Source organism: Protobothrops mucrosquamatus, unplaced genomic scaffold (genome assembly GCF_001527695.2).
Source record: "Protobothrops mucrosquamatus isolate PMUCROS unplaced genomic scaffold, P.Mucros_1.0 scaffold1242, whole genome shotgun sequence".
NCBI lineage: Eukaryota > Metazoa > Chordata > Lepidosauria > Squamata > Viperidae > Protobothrops > Protobothrops mucrosquamatus.
The window spans coordinates 82930-105857 of NW_015387449.1; the positions used below are offsets into that span (position 1 = coordinate 82930).

Genomic DNA, 22928 nt, shown 5'->3' on the forward strand with positions numbered 1-22928 from the left:
TTTTAATTAGACAATTTAAATATTTCATTTTAATTAATTTTAACTTGTGATTGTTAGTGGTGTTTTTAATTGATTGTCAGCCGCCCTGAGTCCGCAAGGAGAAGGGCGGGATATAAATTCAAATAATAAATAAATAAATAAATAAATAAATAAATAAATAAATAAATAAATAAATAAATAAATAAATAAATAAATAAATTTCTGCTAGACTCAGGAGGAGAATGGTGCATCCATTCTGGCTATGCCTGATCTGTTAATGGCTTTTGATAGGATTGATCATAGTACCTTTCTGGACCAATTGAGGGGGTTGGGGTTGGGGGGTTGGGTGACAAGTACTCCTCTTCCCTACATTCCAGTTGTGTTCAGTGAGGGATGGGGAGAAAGGTGGGCAGGGAAAATCCAGCTCTAGAATTCTGCTATGTGGGGTTATGCAGAGCTTGGCGCACTCTCTGATTTTATTTAACATCTACATGAAACCTCTGAGTGACATCATCTGTCAACACAGGGTTAAGCATCTTGAATATGCTGATGATATTCAATTGGACATCTCAACCTCACGCTGCCAAGATGCTTTCCCCTATGCCTAGGGCAGTAGCTCTCAATCTTGGCAACTTTAAGATGTGTGGACTTCAAATTCCAGAATGGGAAAAGTTGCCAAGGTTGCAAAACAATGGCCTGGAGGCTGTGGCAGTCTGGATAGAGAAGAACTGAACTCAACTCTGAAAAGACTGAATGACTTTGAATTGTAGGGGCCCTCAGATCTAGTAACTTTCCATTGTTCACTAAGAATGAGTGAGCAGTCTGGAAGTTCTCCTGGACTCAAGACTCCTGCTCCAGGTAGCCATGGCCAGGAGAATTACTGCACAAATTGTTTTGACCTCCAGCTGGATCAGGAAGCTCTACTCATGGCCACTCATGCCTTAGTAATCTCCCTTTTGGATTGTTGCAATGCATTCTATACGGGACAGCCCTTGAAGAATATTCAGAAGCTTCACCTGGCCTACCATGTAACACAGCTGCTATCTGAATTGCATTGGCTTCCCAGTGCAATTCAAGGTTCTAGTGGTCATCTTTAAAACTCTGCATGGCATAATACCTATTTAGTTGCACAATGGTCTTTCCCCAATGATTTTTGCCTGCCCCATCAGATCTGGCAGACTGGGTATGCTCCAGATGCCATCAATAAAACAAAGTTATCTGGCAGGACCCAAAAGTACTGTATGCTTTTCCTATTATGGCACTTGTCCCATGGAACAGCCCTCCCCCTAAGTACAGCCCCTACTCTATTGGCTTCTCACAAGGACATGAAGACGTGATTCTTTCTCCAAACATTGGGTCTAGATGTAAGCATGGAAGCTCTAGTATGAATGTATATGCCTAGCGGTTTTGTGTTTTTATTGAGCTTCAGTGCAGTTACAGTTGGATTTTTGTTTTAATTAAAGTGTATGTTTTTATTTTAATTATGGTCCAGAGTTTCTTAGATAGATCGGAGGCCATATAAACTGGATGGATGGATGGATGGATGGATGGGGAGAGAAAGAGAGAGAGGGAGGGAGGGAGGGAGATGATAGGTGATAGACAGACACAGGCAGGCAGGTAGACAGACAGATGATAGATAGTTAGATAGCAGTCTTGGTATATAGTAGTGTTTAAGTTAATTTTTCCATGGTATTCCTGGGGAGCACCACCAGTGCCACATTCATAATATCATGTTCTCATTCTAGGAATTAAAAGAAAAACACTGACCTTGCACTGGTGTTGGTGTTGGTGGTGTGCTGCCTGGTGCTGCAGCTTTCTTCCAATCTTCTTCAATGTGAATAGCAGTCAGCAGGAAACAGCCTCCTCCAAGGACACCAACAAAAACGCAAACCACAAAACTGTATTTCAGACTCTGGAAATCCCAGAGAGTGGAAATATCTCTTTGGTGCACCTTGATTGTATTTGCAATCTATAGGTTGAAAGGATTTATATCACCATCAGATACAAGCTGCAAGTGGTCTCGTTCCAAGTCAGATTGCTGGAATATCTAACACAGAGATAGGCAAACCACCCATGCCAGGAGTCACACTGACAATATTTTGGAAAATGAGGACTATATCTGACAGAGGATAATGCAGAACGGGCAGAGTTGGGTTATGAAACTAAACAGAAGCAGAATTGGGGGTAGGGATAGTCCTGGGTTTAGGGAGGATTTTTTTCAACTGTATGCCTCTATTTACACTCTCCAATTCTTCATATTTTGAAATAGTATATAGAATTATAAGAAACTGTAATAGTTTCCTAATTTCTCTTAATTGTTCCTTTCAGAAAAAAACAAATTATATAAATTGTTAGACATCTCCCAGCTTTGTTTTCAACATGTTATTTGTATTTATCATTATGTTCACAAAAGTAAAGAAACATCTGAATGTTGGTTATGAATTTAAATGTCCTGGCTGCAAAGTTGCCATTCCTTTTGAATACCAAAGCCCATGGTAGTAGTAACAATGGCTATGGAATAGCAATAGCTCTTAGACTTATATACCGCTTCACAGTGCTTTACAGCCGTCTCTAAGCAGTTTACAGGAGCCAGCATATTGCTTCCAACAATCTGGGTCCTCATTTTACCGACCTCAGAAGGATGGAAGGCTGAGTCAATCTTGAGCTAGTGATACTCGAACTGCCGGCGGTCTTCGGAATTAGCCTGCAATACTGCATTCTAACCACTGTGCCACCACAGCTCTGTGGTGCAATGAGATGAATGGCCCTAAGAGCATCTAGGAGTGTCAAACTCGTAATGTCACATGACGTGTTGGCAATGGGGTGGGCGCAGTTTCAGCATGACGCATCCGGCCCGTGGGCCGGCAGTTTTACACCTCTGCTCTAGAGTCTTGAAGCCAGAATTGTTACTTTTCCAAGGCAAAAATCCAGCTCTAGTTTATTGCAAAGCTAAATCCATCAATAGGAAGGGCCTCTAAAACCCAAATAAAATGAGTTTATGTTGCACTATTTCCAATTCATCCCACCTAAGACATGCTTTCTTGTCACCCATCCAGCCCTGCCCCCTCCAGGCCACAAATCCTCATAACTTACAACTCCAATAAGGTAGGGGCTGCCAGCATCACCCAGCAAATGGCTCATAAAAATTTGAAGAGAAAGTGCAGTTGACTGACATGCAGGTTTCACTACATACTGAAAAAAATAAAGAGATTGTGTCAGCATTTGGCAGAAACCCATCACAGGTGGTCCTCGACTTAACAACCACAATTGAACCTAAAGTTTCTGTTGCTAAGCACGACAGTTGTTAAGTGACATTTGGCCCATTTTACAACCTTTCTTGCTACAGTTGTTAAGTGAATCACTGCAGGTCTTAAGTTAGGAACATGGTTGTTAAGTGACTCTGGCTTCCCCATTGACTTTGCTTGTCAGAAGGTCGCCAAGAGGAGATCACATGGGACACTGCACGCTTCATAAATATGAATCAGTTGCCAAGCATCCAAATTTTCATCACATGACCATGGGGATGCTGCTACGGTCATAAGTGTGAAAAATGGTCATAGGTTAATTTTTTTCAGTGCCATTGTAACTTTGAACGGTCACTAAATGAACGGTTATAAGCCAAGGACTACCTGCATAAGGAAGGAACAAATGTTACAGGTAGATTTCTTTGACACTGTTATAAGCTGAGTGGCTAAGGGTGTGCCTGTTGATGCTTTAACTTTGTAAATGACAAAGTTTCAAAAAGATATGTACATAACAAATAAGAGCAAAGGACTATTTTCATTAACCGCCTGCATGATTAAGAGATGATATTTATGTCTACATGCGATCAGATCAGCAGATTTTGTGAATTCTTCTCCTTCAGAAAAGAGAATGATGCTTTCTGAGGGGTACACTCTGATCGTGTGGTTATACCTGCAATTTTGGACATTTGCCCCCCTCCTCAGTGAACCTCCCTGAACTTAAACTCAGCTTATCAAAACACAACAACCTAAGATTACAGTTGTGTCCTTGCAATACAGTGAACTACAAATCACCCAACCTCTAAATAGCCCAAGGTAGCATTTAAACACAAGAAGACAGGCTACTTCAACAAATCATGATTCTATTAACCACGGAACAGAGGCAACCCATGGCAGGAGCAGAGGAGTCATGAATAATATATTACACCACTACAGATTTATTAATATAGTTTTATAGCTCTCCTATGTTTTAAATTTAACATCAAGGGACATTGAATGGGTTATTCATATGTAAACATATGTAAACACAGGGAGCCTTTGTGTGTCTGGCACACACCAGGTCAGTAGGTTCCTTCTGTAATCATATGTAACAGAATTTCAGCAGATGGCTTAGTTTTATGATGCAAATCAGTCCATGCTTCCCTAGGACTGAAGCCCTGAGAGATACATCAAGTCTTGCATTTTGAATGAACATGCATAAAAGTGCACGTTAGGCCATTCCGTGCTCCTTCACCATGCCCCCCTCCCTGAATACTTGCTGACGTAAAGCCTGACAGGAGGTGAAAACAGAGCATGGAGAACTAAGAATAGAAGTATTGGATTATCAACAAAATCAATATGACAGTAATGACAGCTGAACTGAACTCACCAAGAGGATGTCAGCCACAATGGCCCAGTTTAAAGATAAAAAAAATCCCGAAAGGGCAATAAAAATCTGAAATATTAAAGAAGACAGAGAAAGACTCAGAACGCCATGTGTTGATTGGACAGGCAATCCAATGCTCTCCTAGATGTATAAACTGACAAATAATTGATTCCATATTTATCTATTCCAAGCTGCCACATCCTCTGGCCATACTTTTTAGTTGAATGTGTACTGAATGCTGAAATCATAACATTTCACTTGTTTCTAGCAATCTTCCTGTCCTTTCCCTCACAACCTTGAGGGCTCAAATTATTCAATCCTACGTATTTCAAGGTGTCCATCAAAGCAATAGATTCTCTGTGGTCAATGACTGAACTTTAAAATGGCTTCTCAACTAGCTGACACACTCTAGAAGTGCGGGACTCTTGATTCCATAATTCCCAGCCTTTTCTGGGGAGTAACATGAGGGGTAAATATGAGGTGGGCTTCCACTTGGGCTTCTTTAAGTGAAAACAAAAGTCATCCATTAAATATATGAGTTCTTTGGTCACTTACATATGCAACTACAATACTCTTCTGAGCCATCATAATAGCCAAATACATGCATGGAGCTGAACTGAGCAAGCCCACCGCACAGATAAGAGGGTCAGCCTTGGCGTTAATCTTCTTGTATCTTCGGGCAGCTTCTGCTCCTACAACGACCCCCAAAATGCCAGTTGCTATGGTGATGCCTCCAAATATCTCACTAATGACCAAGCAAAAATACAACGTGTTATCAACAGCATTCATTGAGACAGAGAGAGAGACAGAGAGAGACAGAGAGACAGAGACAGAGAATGAGAGAGACACAGAGACAGAGACAGAGACAGAGACAGAGACAGAGACAGAGACAGAGACAGAGACACAGAGAGAGACAGAGACAGATGATAAATAAATTTTAGGGTGCAATTCCCTCTAACCCAGCCAGCTAGGGAGGCTGGAACTGACATCCAAACTACAGAAAGGCATATCATATTTGGGAAGGATGCCATAAAACAAGAAAGACTTTATGTTTTTTTCAGGACCTTGAAGCAGTCATTCCTTTTTTTTCTTTGAAAAAAAATCATGGTGATTCACTCAGGGCTATGGTTTCTTTGCACCACCACTACCCCGCTAGACGTTGATTGCTGAGATAATGTCTGTGGGAACATGCACGCTAAAATGTGCCCAGTTCCATTTTGCTCCTGCTGCAGAAGTTTCCTTAGGCAGGTTTCTGACTCATTGTATCATTTGAATTTGAAGCAGCAACGTATTAGTTAATCTGAAGTCCACTATCCTAATTTAGCAGAATAACAGAGTTGGAAGGGACCTTAGAGGTCTTCTAGTCCAATCCCCTGCTCAAGCAGGCAACCCTATACCATTCCAGACAAGTGGCTATCCAGTCTCTTCTTAAAAGCCTCCAGTGATGGAGCACTCACAACTTCTGAAGGCAAGCCATTCCACTGGTTAATTGTTCTCACTTAAATCAGCTCACTTAAAATACTCTAATCTGGTAACCATTTTAGGTTTGAACAACATGCTAAACTTGTAATTTCATTTAAATACTGAAATTGATGGGGATAAAAGCTCAACCTATATTGTACTGATTAATCAAGGTTTCTGGATAATCTTGCCCAGAAAGCCAGCCAATAATTGTAATAGAGAAAAGTCTCAACTGCCAGAAAATATCTGGAGCTATCCAAGGTCCTGTTTCTTGCATTGTCTTGTATTCTCATCACTTGGATTTTGCCACAAAGTCTGCTTTCCTTTGACTTCCTTGCTATGCTTAGGACTTTTTCTATCAGTTCAAATAGCCAGAAGAACTAGAGGAATTCCATAAATCTTTCCAGGCATCTCCTACAATCCCCATTTGTTTCTCAAGGTTTTTCAAGAGGCGGTTTGGTGTGGGGGCTAAAGGGTGGGCTGGAAACTGGAAGACTGTGAATTCTAGTCTCCCCCCTTAGGAATGACAACCAGCTGGGTGACTTTGGGCCATTTCCCCTCTCTCAACCCAACTTGCCTCACAAGATGCTGTTATGAGGAAACAAGAGGAGGGAACCTCATGTATATATGCCATCTTGCTGGCCCAAAAGCAAGGCAGGATAAAAATCAAATAAGTAAGCATTTAAGACAAAAGTTTGCCTTACCTGTTGTGGTTTGCACATGGTTCTTTGCTGCATGGTTGTATAATATCCAAAGCAACCTCAGCTCTGTAAAGGAACACAGGAATCCAGAAACCGAGAGCGCCAGTGATGAAACCCATGCAAGTTACACCCAGCGAGGATCCTATAAAACTCCAGCTGGGAGACAGAGAAAGCGGGCATGGATGAAGAAATGATAGAGAAAGAAGAGGCACCAAGTTCTGTGGTCAAGATGTAAGAGGATTAAGACAAAAGGATGTTCTACAGCTCCCTCAAGTGGCCTCTTGTTAAAATACACAGGTACCCAGTTTGCTTCTAGTCCAGATTTAAGCTATTGGTATGAAGGCCACCAAGAACTTGGGACAGGATTCCTAACAGATGTTCATTTGTGACAATGAATCACAGCATTTACTACTCTACTTTGTTAAAAGAAATTCCTATAATTCGCTGAGTATTGAATTTTAAATGAGAAAGAGGAAGCCTTTTCTTGGCCTCAGTGGAATAATTATTTTTCAAAAGTATTTTGGCCTCCAGGACATGCAAGAAGATATGTTTGTTGATGTAGTGGCATCACTGGGGGTAGAGGCTGAATATTTTCGGCCCTTTGGATTGGTTTTGCTTGGGGGAGAAAGGATTACAGACTGGAAATTATATATTTTGGCTTGCAGAGGCTTAATATTCTATTTCCCCCTTATTTTAGCAAAGTTTTATGACAATCATATTGCCAAAACTTGGCCATTTGTTGATCAGTCCTGCTGATGCAATCTTATATGAATTGCAAATTGGGGGGCCAGGGGCTATGTATTGCAAATTTGGGGGGGGGGGCAGGGGCTACATACAGCACAGTGACTACATCATAAAAATGGTTTGCAAAACATGCACATCACGCCAAGTGAATCATATTAAATCAGCCAAATTAGTTGCAGTCTTCTTTCACATAATTATAGCTAATTGCTGGGACCATTAAGGCACTCCTGCTTGTATGGGCTTTCCTTAAAGAATAACTAGGAAGAGAAACTTTTTTTTGTCACAAGCTCCACTCTGCAAATACCCTTCTCCTAGAATTACAAATTGAGTGCAGGTTGAAAAGGGTTTTTTTAGTTCACATTGACATCAAACATCTTTTGATCGTGCAGTTCCATCAAATTAATATCATTTTGTTTAATTCAACAAATAAAGCCATATATATAAATAAAAATGTAACTGTTCGTTTGTTCAAAATCTTAAATCTCCGAAAGTTCTTCACCGATTGCTTTGAAATTTTGACACAACGTTGCATTCAAATACATGCATGTTTTTATATACCTACTATTATATAGATGTCACACCTGTGACAGGTAAAAACATGCTTTTTTGAAAAACAGCACCATCTGTTGGACGTAAATTTAACCAGACTGAGCCACAGCAATGCATGGCCGGATACAGCTACCGGTAGTTTAAAATAAAATAAAATGTGAACCTCTTTTGTTTTTGAACAGCTGGCTAGTCCCATGTCAGTTGAATGATCAAGAATAATCAGAGCCCCTGAAGAGAAGCTTGATAACAGGCAGGCACTTTATCTGGTCAGAGTTTTCCCACAATGGTGAAATATATTCCTATTTAAATATAGGATCTGCATTTGCAAATATGCCTCTGTATGTAAAAATTGGCACACGCAATTTTTATCCCAGTGTGTCTGCTGCCCACCTTTTGGGGGAGAGAGGTTGAGTAGCAAATGATACAGCTTTTTAAAAAGAGTAAATAGCCATTCCAGAACATGGCTGCATTTGCAGAACACAGTCAAGTCACTTAAAGCACAAGGTCTGTATTCACCCTGTTTGTTAGGCTTGGTTAGATTTAATCTTGCTTAGCTTCTACAGGGTAATGTGTGCTGGGCAAACTCAGCCTATTAGGAGGCTGGGAAAGGCACAGGGGGACAACTGATGTGTCACAACGCTGTGATGTGACTTACATATTTGTGTAACACATTGTGACACGAGTACTAAATTGTGGCTTTGCATAATGACATCGTGATGGGCATGGCATTTTGGAAGTCCCTGAAGCTTGATGCAGCTGCTGCTGCATTAAATTATCATCTGATAAATAGTGCAAAGTCAGAAAAAATTAATTAAATTACTCATCATCTGAAGCGTGTTCAGTGGATAGATTCAGTAAGGATTTTAGAGCATTTTGAGTACACGTTTTCTGATGATAAGAATTTCAGAAGTTAAATATCTGTGAAGCTGCAGAACAAATACGGTAGACTTAAAGCACTATAATGAATTATGCCACTAAATCTACTTTCCCCAAGCATTATTTTTTAGATTTAACTATTGCCTTGCTGGTTAAGAACCCTGGAAGTTGCCGTCCTAATAAATTAGGAAGACCCCAACTGAGAGAAAAGTGTCTGAGGATTTATATGCAGGATAAAGCATGCCTACACCGAAAATAAAAAGATTTCTGCAAGCCAACATCCCCCTCTAGTGCCTGCAAATATTAACTGATGCTACCATTGAAAAGACAGATTTGTGATGCCTTAGTGATGATCAGATATGTGTTCCCCGTATATGCAAGATCTGCTACACAGGAGGAAACAAAACTGTATGCAACGGGGCCAGGTACTGAGAAATGCAAAAACAATAACGTAATGACTAGAAACTTGAAGGGCTTTTATGCAAGAGCAGGAAAAGAAATACCTTACTTTTTGCAAAGACAAGCAATGTCTTTGAACCAGGTTGAGTTTCTGATATGCTTGCCAGCTATGAGCTTCTTGTTCGTTGGTTTAGGGACTAAAATAATTAGGAGAATCAAGCCTGCAATTCCCATAAAAGGAGTAACCTACAGAGACAGACGCAACAGTGATTCAACAAGGACAATTAGGCCGTTACCACAAGCATATGATGTATAATAATAATAATAATAATAATAATAATAATAATAATAATAATAATAATAATAATAATAATAATAATAATAATGTTGGAAGGGACCTTTGAGGTCATCGATTCCAACCCCCTGCTCAGGCAGGAAACCCTACACCATTTCGGACAAATGGCTATCCAGTCTCTTCTTAAAAACTTCCAGTGTTGGAGCATTCACCGCTTCTGGAGGCAGGTTGTTCCACTGGTTAATTGTTCTAACTGTCAGGAAGTTTCTCCTTAGTTCTAGGTTGCTTCTCTCCTTGATTAGTTTCCACCCATTGCTTCTTGTCCTGCCTTCAGGCGCTTTGGAAAATAGCTTGACTCCCTCTTCTTTGTGGCAGCCCCTGAGATATTGGAAGACTGCTATCATGTCCCCCCTCGTCCTTCTCTTCGTTAAACGAGACATACCCAATTCCAGCAACCGTTCCTTATATGTTTTATTTATTATTTAGCATATGATGAGAACATGACAAAGAGAAGTAAACATGTACACACAATCCACATAATTATATACAAAACTAGTACGGGGATTCAGCAATGGCCTCGTAACTGGGTGTCTAATTCAGCTATCCAGGCAATCGCCTCTGGTATTGCTTTTAGGGCAGGGGTCCCCAGCCCCTGGTCTGTGGACCAGCAATGGTCCACGGCAAGCCAGAAACCGGGGCACACAAACAAGCGAAGCCCCATCCACGGGATGCAGGCAGCATGTAAAACCACACCCCCTCCAGTCCACGGAAAAATGTCTCCCTATGGAACCCTGGTCCCTGGTGCCCAAAAGGTTGGGGGCCGCTGTTCTAAGAAACTGGAGAATGCATGTCGTAGACAATCTTGCACAATATGTTTAATAGTTTGCATATTAGCACCACAATCTCAACAAGGGGAATCTTTCTATCCCCACTGATACAGGATAAAGGCACTTCTTCCAGTATCACATTTAATTCTGTTCATAATTACAAGAAGCTTACACAGTGACACAGTTGGTTTATGTGGCAGATTGAACAGCATGGCAGACTGGGACTGAACCTCACTGTCCCCCTGACCTGTTCTCCAGAGAAATTCTCCACTCCAGCCATCATTCAAAGAGAGTCTAAAGATGCTATGCTGGCTGAGAACTTCTGGGAGTTGAAGTCCACACATCTTCAAGTTGCCAATGTTGAAAACACTGCTTTAGAGTGATTGTGATACTATGACTAACTGGCTGGAGGATGGAGCCACCATCAGGAAAGAGGCATATGAGAAGAAGGGGGAAGAAAATTAAATATCTGATAAACTATCATCAAAGAGGAACAGTTTGACTTCTCATTTTCACTTTCTTCTAAATTATCACTTGATTTTTATAGTTTATCTAAATAGTTAAATAGCTAAAATATATAAACATACAAACAGACAGTGTGTGTATGTCTAGATGGCTGGATGGGTGACTGGTTGGCTGGCTGGAGATAGATAGATAGATAGATAGATAGATAGATAGATAGATAGATAGATAGATAGATAGATAGATAGATAGATAGATAGACAGATGATATAGATGATAGATAGATAATAGATAGATTATATAATAGATAGAGATGATAGATAGATGATAGATAGATAAATAAATTAAATGATAGATAGATAGATGATAGATAGATAATAGATTAAATGATAGATAGATAGATAGATAGATAGATAGATAGATAGATAGATAGATAGATAGATAGATAGATAGATAGATAGATAGATAGATAGATAGATAGCATGTTTCCCCGAAAATAAGACCCAACCAGAAAATAAACCCTGATTTTTCAGGATGCTCATAATATAAGCCCCACCCCAAAAATAAGTCCCAGTTAAGATCATCAGCTAGACGGACACATTTAATACTGTATTTCCCCGAAAATAAGGTATCACCTGAAAATAAGCCCTAATGCATCTTTTGGAGCAAAAATTAATATAAGACCCAGTCTTATTTTCAGGGAAACAAGAATGGATAGATAGATAGATAGATAGATAGATAGATAGATAGATAGATAGATAGATAGATAGATAGATAGATAGATAGATAGATAGATAGATAGATAGATAGATAGATAGATAGATAGATAGATAGATAGATGAGAGAGAGGGAGAGATCACATACAAAGACAAACATTCTAACATTGCAGAACTATGTCAGCATCACTGTGTACATGATTTCTTGTTCAACATTTTCTTAAAATCAGCTGAAAGAGAAGGTAGAAGTTACACTACTAACCGATTGACAGAACCCCACCGCTTTAATCCAGGGGGATTCTCTTTAAAGGTAGGTCTGACCAACCAAGACTCACCCTGAAGCCCCAGCCCCAGTAGCCACTTGCACGCGCCACTCCAGACGACAGGATGTAACCGAGTCCACTGCAAGGGGGGAAATTGCAGGTTGAAAGAGGCCCTGAAAGCCACAGAGTCCCACCTCCTGTGTTGTGCCTCCTTCCTATCACTTCAACCCGTTATTCCACATGCTACATTCTGGAGGGAGCGATAAATGATTTTAACTGAGATCTCTGAACTCAGAGTCCTTGATTTATGATCACAATTGAACCCACTATTTCTATTGTTAAGTGCGACAATTGTTTTATCCCAATTTAGCACCTTTCTTGCCACAGCTGAATCACTGTAGTTAATAACACATTTGTTAAGTGAATCTGGCTTCCCCATTGACTTTCTTGTCAGAAGGTCACAAAATAGGATCACATGACCCCAGGATAGAGCAACCATCATAAATACAAACTGGTTGCCAATCATCTGAATTTTGATCACCTGACTATGGGGATGATGCAACGGTCAAAAATGTGATAAATAGTCATAAGTCACTTTTTTCAGTGCCACTGTAAATTCAGTCACTAAACGAACGGTTGCAAGTTGAGGACTACCTGCATTGAGAGAGAGAGACTGCATATCACTTAGGATGGCAAGTCAGTCCCAGAAGATCCCTCCAGCATGGGAATCTCAAGGTTCAACGGTGGAGGGGAGGGGAGGCCTCTGGCTCAAAGCCTGATAACATCCTATCCAATTTCAGCAACCTCTCCCAAACCCCATTAATTTTAAACCCAAGAACCCATTCCTTACAATTCACCCCACTCCCCCAAGATATCCTATATATAAGAAAACCCAGAGACCATGGATATCTGTTCAGTGATTAAACTTACTGGGTGACCTTAGACTAGCCCCTGTCCTTTTGATTTAAGTTGCAATCAGATAAAAGTTTGAGTATTAAGAATGATGCCTTGAACTCCTGCATAACAGGCAGGATATAGCAATAGCATTAGCACTTAGATTTTACCCCTTTACAGCCCTCTCTAAGCAGTTTGCAGAGTTAGCATAACTGCCTCCAGAAATCTGGGTCCTCATTTTACTGATCTCAGTAAAGGCTGAGACAACCTTGAGCCAGTCAGGATCGAACTCCTGGCAGTGAGCAGAGTTAGCCTGCAATCTTGTATTCTAGTTACTATGCCACCACGGCTCTTCCATATAAATGTGACTAATAAAGATATATCTACTAATTGTAGGCTCAGTCTTTGAGCATGGTTAGATTTACCTTCCAACAGGTATGAAGATGTAGAAAACTGACAACATCCACGTCCGATAGTCCTTCTGAAACAAGTCAGCAATGATGGTGGGTGCAATAGTGGAGAAACTGGAGGTACCAGCACCCACCAGTCCCCGTGATATAAAAAACAGCCAGGGCATCTAAGTGAGAATTTGGAAAGGGCACATTCAGTCATACCCACCAATATATAATATATATATTTTAGATTTTAATTGCAAACCTTTTCTTATAATATCAATAATAATAATAATAATAATAACAACAACAACAACAACAACAAAAATAATAATAATAACAACAACAACAACAGTAATAATCAGCCTTCCACCCTTCGAGGTCAGTAAAATGAAGACCTCAAAAATAAAGATTGTTGGGGGCAATATGCAAATAATGCTTACATTTAAACCGCCTAGACTAGAGAGTGCCTAAATGCTATTGCTATTAACATCCCAAATTAGAACTTGCTGAGATGATGATGATGATGATGATGATGATGATGATGATGATGATGATGATGATGATGATGATGATGATGATGATGATGATGATGATGAAGTTGGAAGGGACCTTGGAGGTCATCTAGTCCAACCCCCTGCTCAGGAAGGAAACCCTATACCATTTCAGACAAATGGCTGTCCAGTCTCTTCTTAAAAACTTCCAGTGTTGGAGCATTCACAGCTTCTGGAGGCAGGTTGTTCCACTGATTAATTGTTCTAACTGTCAGGAAGTTTCTCCTTAGTTCTAGGTTGCTTCTCTCCTTAATTAGTTTCCATCCATAGCTTGTTATCCTGCCTTCAGGCACTTTGGATAATAGCTTGACTCCCTCTTCTTTATGGCAACCCCTGAGATATTGAAACACTGCTATCATGTCACCCCTAGTCCTTCTTTTCATTAAACTAGATATACCCAATTCCAGCAACCGTTCCTTATAAGTTTTAGCCTCCAGTCCCCTAATCATCTTTGTGGCTCTTTTCTGTACTCTTTCTAGAGTCTCAACATCTTTTTTACATTGTGGTGACCAAAACTGGATGCAGTATTCCAAGTGTGGCCTTACCAAGGCATTGTAAAGTGGTATTAATACTTCATGTGATCTTGATTCTATCCCTCTGTTAATGCAGCCTAGCACTGTATTGGCTTTTTTGGCAGCTGCAGCACACGGCTGGCTCATATTTAAGTGATTGTCCACTAGGATTCCAAGATCCCTCTCACAGTTACTACTATTGAGCAAGGTACCACCTATATTATACCTGGGCATTTGGTTTTTCTTGCCTAAATGTAGAACCTTACTTTTTTCACCATTGAATTTCATTTTGTTAGATAGCACCCAATGTTCAAGTCTGTCCAGATCCTCCTGTACCTTGAGCCTATCTTCTGGAGTGTTGACCAGGGCTTTTTTTGTCATAGAACGCCTAGAACGGAGTTCCGGCACCTTTTTTGGATGGGACCTTGTAGGGTAGGCAAGGCAGGTTGTATGACGTGTGTGAGTTCCAGCACCTTTTCTTTTCTTTTTTTTTTACAAAAAAAGCACTGGTGTTGGCTATTCCTGCCAGCTTGGTGTCATCTGCAAATTTGATGAGTTCCCCATCTATCCCCTCGTCCAAATCGTTGATGAAGATGTTGAAGAGCACTGGGCCCAGGACAGAGCCCTGGGGCAGCCCACTACACACTTCCCTCCATGTAGATGCAGTTCCATTGAGGACCACACGCTGAGTACGGCCGGTCAGCCAGCTACGAATCCATCTGGTGGTGATGCTGTCTAACCCACATTTTTCTATCTTATCAAGTAGTATAGGTTGTGGTCTACTTTATCAAATGCCTTACTTAAGTCCATGTAAATTATATCCACAACATTCCTCTGGTCCACTAGTTTTGTCACTTGGTCAAAGAATGCAATAAGATTTGTCTGGCATGATCTGTTTTTGACAAACCCATGTTGGCTTTTAGTAATGACTTTGTTTGTCTCTAGGTGTTCGCTGATTTGTTGTTTGATTATATTTTCCAGAATCTTCCCAGGTATTGAGGTCAGGCTGATAGGTCTGTAATTTCCTGGATCCATTTTTTTTCCTTTTTTGAAGATGGGAACTAAATCAGTTCTTTTCCAGTCCTTTGGTAGTTCCCCAGTGTTCCAGGATCTTTGAAAAATATAGTTCAGTGGTTCTGAGATCACATCTGCCAGTTCCTTGAGAACCTTGGGGTATAATCCATCTGGTCCTGGTGATTTGAACTCATCTAGGCTGGACAGGTGCTCACTTACCATTTTCTTGCCTATCTTAACTTGTGTTTCTATTCTGTTTTTTATGGCACTGTTTTTGATAGGTTGGACTGTTTTTTCCCTTTGTGTAAAGACAGATGCAAAAAATGAGTTAAATAGTTCTCCTTTCTCCCTTTTGCTTGTCACCTTCTTGCCACTTTCCCCCACTAATGGACCAATCATTTCCTTCACTTTTTTTGTTTTTTACATGTTGAAAGAAGCTTTTTTGTTATTTTTGGTTGTGAAATTACTCTCTTTCAATCATAAAGTATGGTCAATACTATTTTGACCTAAAACTCAGATTGTTAACCTGACTTTAAGCAATTGTTGTTTGTCACAAATGTATATGTTTCTTCGTATTTCTGACCTGAATAATTTAAACCATAAATACATTTTATTTCTAAAGATGCATAAAATAATGCATTATTTAAAAAATCCAACATAAAATAAAAATAGCAAATTATTAGCAAATTAACATCAGAGTGCTTTCGCTCTTAAATACACAAGCAATTCCTAGCACCACTAAATATTATGAAAACTTAAAGCAGTACTTAAGATCCAGCTGTTATATCTGCTATAATCAATGGCCTAATGCAATGTTATGGACAGGTTATACTTTTGGAAATTCAAAGCAAGAAAATATCCTTAGAAATGCATATTTAAGACCAACATTTTTTAGAAGATGCATTAGATACTATTTAAATGCCCATTTCCATTATTTAATTAATGGATTTGTGTGGAAATAAAAGAAAAACGGATTTATGGATAAATAGGTGCAAAAGTGACAGGGCCAAGAAACAAGGATAAGGGAGGACTGGACAGCTTTTTTGCTACTTGAATGCTTCTTCTGAGAAAGCCACTGTATGGTCCAAATCCCATTTTAATTCATTATTAATTAATTTTGGGGGGAGCATTATATACAGCATCTTGATTTCTGCAAGAAAGACAGAACGGAAATTTAACAAATGATTATCACCATCATCAACACACCCCACAATATTTTGGAAATCTTGGGTGAATACATTGAAATCTTCAATGAAATGCTATGTTCCTGCGCAGAATCTGGCAATGTGATAAGAGTTTTCAGCCATCATATTGCTGACCTTGATACATGCACTCTATGATCTCTAAATATTTAAACAGATTGGCACTAGGACAAAGAGTTGATCCAGAATGGAGCAGAGAGGAATACACCAAAGCAAATAATCTCTCTTACCGAGGCAGGGATGAAGGAGCTACAAAAGGTAACAGTTGTCCAGAGGGATATTCCAATGCTGAGGATGATTTTCTGATTGTATCGGTCCCCAAGGTATCCAAAAACAGGAGCCGAGAACAAAAAACAGATAATGAAAACTGCCATGAAAAGAAAGGAGAGTAATGATAAAGACAGGTGAACAACCTCACTTGACTTTCAACAAAACTATCATTTTAGTGCATTTGTCATCCCACACTAGATTCATTACAGTCTGTTTCACCTGGAATTATCCTGGAAGATGAGACACACGTTGCTATTGATGAAGAACACAGCTATCCAATTGCTGAATTGGACAGCTAATTGGAATCCCCCAATATCAATACTTAAGGTGCTCCACTGGCAACTGTGGATTATTGGATCCTCTTCAAATTGTTAACATTAAAATGCAAGTCCCTAAAAGGCTTAAGACCCCGGAACACAGAAGAACATTCCTTACAGTAAAACCTAATCTGCAATAAACTGACCAAGCTCGTGGTCTTATCTGCATAACTGGCATGAGAACGATGACAACAAAAGGGCCTTTTAATAGCGACATCTTAGATACAAAATCTCTTCTGGGGAATCATTGTTGGCTTCTAAGTACTACTAAGTACTAAGTAATATTAAGTGCTAGGTGCTACTGGCTACTAAACTGCACTTTTATCATATATACAGGCCATCCTCAATTCACAGTTCATATGGTGACTGTTCAAAGTTACAACGGCACTGAAAAAGATGACTTATGACCATTTTTCACACGATTCAAACAGAGAATTGTTCACAGGCAAGGCAAACAGAACATGATTCCATGAAACTTGAATCCTTTGCAAACGGTTGCCTTCAGCAACCAGCACCGCCCACACCTTCCCTTTTTATTATGCAGCCCCAAGGTGTGGCTTCTCAATGCCTTCTCTTTCACCCTTGGAGTTGCCCCATTGCCTCCCTCTATCCTACTCTTGTTGCCTGTCTGTGTTTGCGAGCATCTATGATGTCTTCCAGCTGTGAGTCCTCAGAGTCTGACTCAGCTTCCCACCACATCTGGGTCTCAGCCTGAGCACAAGTGGAGGGGCCAGGCTCTTCATCAGATTGTGTCCTGGAGCTCATCAGAGCTTTCCTCCGACTCTGATGGCTCTCCAGGCCCCTCCTCCTCCTCCTCCTCCTCTGATTCCCCAGACTCAGCTGCCGGGTCCATTGGCTGGCATGAAATCAAAACAATACCCTTTTTTATTTTAAATCCAATTTATGGCCATTTAAAGTGTTCCATGATCATGTGACTATGTTTTTTGACATTTTTTCGCCTGTTTCTGGTGTTTACTTCTGGTTTCCAGCAAAAAAAAAAGTCCATTGAGGAACTCATTGAATGAATGCCATGTTCACTTAACAACTGGTGCAAAAAAGGTAATAAAACTGGGCATGGTCACATGATGACCCTCTTAATGACAGCAGTCATAGCAATCCAACATGTCAAGATAATTATAATCCAAGCCATTCATTTTTTTAAATGTGGGAAATACTGAAAGCAATGGCAAAATGAAGAATAATGTCATCAAACAGCATCACAAAGGCCCTAAGTTTAGAAAAGTTAGCCACCACAACTTCTCTTAAGTAGCACAGGATATGAACTTAGGTACCAAATTTAGTTTCCTATGAAATGTCAACCCTTAGGGTTTTTTTAAATTTCCATAAGCAGGGTGGGGTGGGGGATTGCATCATTTCTTTTGAATATACATAGAGAGCTTCCTTATATGAGTCATAAAACCAGTATAGAACTTTTGACTCTAGCAATAGACCAAGCTTTGAATTAGAAGTTGTCCTGGGTCCCAAGTGCAGGGATGATGTAGCTCATGTTTGTTAGGTGTCATTAAGCTACAATTTCCAACCATTGGCCAAATTGTCTAGGTCTAGGATGTATGGATGCTTACTGAACACCATTTAGAGGGCTGTATGTGCCCTTCCCTGCCTCATTGGAGCCAGAGGAATCTGGAAATTAAATTTTGGGTGGTGATATTGGCAGATCATTGCTCCTTAACTTGGATAATGACTTTTAAGCTTCTTCAGGGTATCCACCTTGACCCTCTTGCTGTATATCACTGTATTATAACAGAATACTGTAACAGAGTTGGAAGGGACCCACCTGCTGCATAAGCAGGAAACCCTGTACCATTTCAGACAAATGGTTGTCCAATTTCTTCTTAAAAACCTTCACTGTTGGAGCATCCACAACTTCAGGAGGCAAGTTGTTCCACTGATTAATTGTTCTAACTGTCAGTAAATTTCTCCTTAGGTCTAGGTTGCTCCTTTCCATAATTAGTTTTCATCCGTTGCTTCTTGTCCTGCCTTCAGGTGCTTTGGAGAATAGCTTGACTCCCTCTTCTTTGTGGCAACCTCTGAGATATTGGAACACTGCAATCATATCATCCCACTCTTTCTTTTCATTAGACATACCCAATTCCTGCAACCACACTTCATGTTTTAGCCTTCAGTCCCCTAGTCATCTTTGTTGTTCTTCTCTAGAATCTCAACTTCTTCTTTTATTGTGGCAACCAAAACCTAACTTACAAATGAGTTGAGACTTCAACTCCCATAATTCCCATAGAGAAAAGCCATGAATTCTGGGCTTTGTCATCCCGATACATCTAGAAGACCTGCCAACAAAATCTATTTTAACGATTGTATTAAATTGGCTTCCATTATCCCTACATTTAAATGTCCATATTTGTTTTTCTCATTTTGCAAATTAAAAGCACAGTAGTAAGTAATTTACTTTAAGAATATATGTACCAACTAAACCAAAAGATTAAAAGAGGATATCAATCCTGGGATAGAGAATTGTTTTACCAGTGTGTAACAGGCCCGCAGTCTGGTCTTTAAAATTAAAGTATTTCTGTATGTCCAGAAGCACTCCTGAAAAAAATGATATGGAACAGATTAATATATTGAATAGATGAATTTAATAGATTAAATTTGTGGTGGTGTTGTCCTATCCTGACTCCAGGATTTTCACAAACGAGCAAATGAGCAGTTAGCACCTGATTCTTTTCCCAGACTCTGGGTTATGGTGACTAGGGTCCTTTTGTTGTGTGCTATAAGCTTCTGTGTTGTTCATCAGATTCATCATCTTGTTTACTGTTTTTTATATACATTATACATTTTTTATCTTGTTCTTATACTTGGAGCTAGCCAGAATCAATTTGAAGCTGGGTGGCACTTAACTGAAATAGTAAATAAAAAATGACCTCACTCTACATTTTATCCTCAAAATAATGGATTTTATGTTTAGGCTGAAACAGAACTGTCTTAATTCTCTTTAGCCAGTTAAAACTTTCCAAATGTTCTTTTAAGCCCTAGAGGCTGCATTCAAACAACATGTTAGATTTAGTTAGATTTAACTTTGGTTAGCCTTTTTCTGGCTTAATATACTAAGTGATTCTGTATGGTTAGTTTATAGAACAGTGGATTTTATGAATTCAGAAAATGAGTGTGTTTTATCTTGCAAAATATATAGCTCATCTTAGGCCTCCCAATAAACATTGACTGAGTCAAGATTTTTAAACCAGGTCTACTTGATGTCTACATTTGATACTGTAGTCCAACATTTTCTGAAAAGATAGTATTCAGATTATTTATACTTCAGTTCTGATCCTCTTATGGCAGAATAGGCAATGGTGAGGGATAAATTATACGGTTTAAACAGGTGGAGGATACCATATGAGGAAAAGCTGTTTAGCAAAGGCAGGTTTAAAGTTTAGTAAAGTAAATTTATTAAGATTTGAGATACCTATTTTCAAACAAGAAGAATATCTGCAACCTGAGAAAATCCCTAGGGCAATTCACCAATTTTGTCAGTTGGTAAATATACAAAGATGTTACTTTGGTCTAGCTGGCAATTCAGCTTAAGCAAAGCCACTTAAAAATAGCTTGAAAGAACTGGAACTTCTCACTTTGCTTTTGCTTGAATATATACAGCTCTTGTTATTTTTTTTCCGAATTTCTGAGTAACCCGATAAAATTAATAGCCCGCTATTTCCTGAAACTTGAGATGAGAGAGAACATAATGAAAGTACCAAAGCAGACCCAAAACCCAAATGATAATACATCATTTCTGGGAACTATAGAGTGATTCAAATATATAAAATGATATTTGAATTTACAGTTATCACATTTGTGATGTCTGCCTGCAAAAGATGTTCCTAGACTGGAGTGAAATGCAGAGCAGATTGCTTTGTATTTGGTAGACCGGGTGCTCCACCCAACATATAGATATATATATATATATCCTCCCTGGTTTCTGCTGACAGGAGTGAGGGGGAGCCTATGGCCTAGAGGTTAATACAGCTGCCTAACATGCAAGCTGTCCAAGTTTGAATCCCAGAGGGTTATGACTAGCTGATGAGAGCTAAAGAGCTTGAAATAGCTATACTAGTCTCCCTTTAACTCTTTGTCAGCCACAAAATTTTGAAAATGATATTAAATATATAATTTGTATTGTATTAAATATAATATTAACTTAAGCCTGTTTCTCCCCATCCAGACCTCCATAGCCTCCAGAAAGTGAGAAAGAACCTTTTGGTCAGCCTGGGGCCAAGATTTATAACTAAGTATCATTACTACACTGATGACATCACAGCCCATGCTCTCAGTCTTCCGCATCCAGATGTTAAATTGCAAGGATTTAGAGTAGTGTTTCTCAACTTTTGCAGCTTGAAAATGTGTACACTTCAATTCCCAGAATTCTCCAGCCAATTATACTGGCTGAGGAATTCTGGGACTTGAAGTCCACACATCTTAAAGTTGCCAAGGTTGAGAAATACTGGTTTAGAGCTAAACGTCTTCGCTGATACCAATAATAACTGGAACCAATCCTGGAAAAAGGAGGAGAACCACCACAAAACTGTGCCCTCCACTCCTGAACTCAGATTAAGGAGGGCAAGAATAAATATACCATCTCCATTCTGGTCTCCTGGAGATTATAAATGCAAACAATACAGCTTTTGTGATGTACTATTCAAAGAAAGCAATGGGAGAATCCAGATTCTTGTAACAACTGTGTGATTAACTTAATTGCAGTGAGTCACTTAACAACCATGGCAAAAAAGGTCATAAAATGGAGCACAATTCACTTAACAATTTCTTTGCTTAGCAATGAAAATATTGGGCTAAATTGTAGTTGTAAATCGAGGACTACTTGTAATTGGGATGTTTCAGTTGGACTAGATCACGGGTGTCAAACTCAATTGTGTCACATGATGTATTGTGATGTATGGTGACCAGTGGTGGGATTCAGCCAGTTCGCACCAGTTCGGGAGAACTGGTAGCAAATTTTTTGTTGCCCAGGCCCAGAATGGACTTCCGGAAGTGGCATCCACACAGAGAACCGGTTGTTCACATATCTGAATCCCATCACTGATGGTGGTGTTTTTTGCCTTTGTGGAAATGTGGGGGGCGTGGCCTACATGTGACGCATTTGGCCCAGGGGCTGCCAGTTTGACATCACTGGACTAGATCAGTGGTGGGATTCAAATATGAAACAACCGTTCTTTTCTGGAAGTCCATTCTGGGCCTGGGCAACAAAAAATTAGCTACCGGTTCTGCCGAAGTGGTGTGAACCAGCTGAATCTCACCACTGGACTAGATGATTAAACACATTCTTCCAACATTTATTGTATCATTTATGGCAGTTGGAGCATTGAGCTTTAATCCATGGAAGCTGGTATGAGAATAGCTCAAAATATACTTATTTTTTTCTTATTGCAACAAGATAATGTAGATAGTGCTATGCTTCACTGAGTATACTCCCCATTCCTCACCCCCTTTTTCCCCTTCTAGTTCTTATTCAACTTAATGAGAGAAAAATTGCTTTCAATTTCTCCTTTAAGAAAAGCGAGTATTTTAATGACATTCTGATGGTGGAATTCTCGGTTTTATTTAGTTATGAAATGATAGAGAGGTCTGAATAGTGTCTGAAGGTGTCTGTACAATCTTCATTGTACAATAATTCTCCAATAATCTTTAGCCTCCCTGTACATCTGGTTCATCCCAAGGCAGCATCTCAAGAAAGAATAGTTGCCATAGGGGCATTTCATATTAGGAAGAATGGATAAACAGAGAGGCTGGAGAGAGATGAAAGAGTTTGTTACCTCAAGAATGGCACCAGATCAAAAACATCACTGAGAAATTCTCAGGGATCTAAAGAGTACAGTCAGAACAGAAGTCATTTTTGTACAGAAAAATT

The 22928-nt window shown here is 39.6% G+C and overlaps 1 protein-coding gene across 1 annotated transcript in view; it reads right to left on the minus strand.

The window, feature by feature from the left end:
- The window catches only part of SPNS3 (sphingolipid transporter 3 (putative)), a 94731-nt gene that overhangs the window by 71522 nt on the left and 281 nt on the right, over positions 1 to 22928 (minus strand). The window contains exons 2-11 of the mRNA XM_029285067.1: positions 19535 to 19600; positions 16679 to 16815; positions 13200 to 13351; positions 11953 to 12019; positions 9427 to 9563; positions 6753 to 6905; positions 5143 to 5332; positions 4591 to 4656; positions 3073 to 3171; positions 1747 to 1948 (exon numbers count right to left, since the gene is read on the minus strand). Coding sequence (XP_029140900.1) covers positions 1747 to 1948; positions 3073 to 3171; positions 4591 to 4656; positions 5143 to 5332; positions 6753 to 6905; positions 9427 to 9563; positions 11953 to 12019; positions 13200 to 13351; positions 16679 to 16815; positions 19535 to 19600 — 1269 coding nt within the window. The remainder of the gene's footprint in view (positions 1 to 1746; positions 1949 to 3072; positions 3172 to 4590; positions 4657 to 5142; positions 5333 to 6752; positions 6906 to 9426; positions 9564 to 11952; positions 12020 to 13199; positions 13352 to 16678; positions 16816 to 19534; positions 19601 to 22928) is intronic.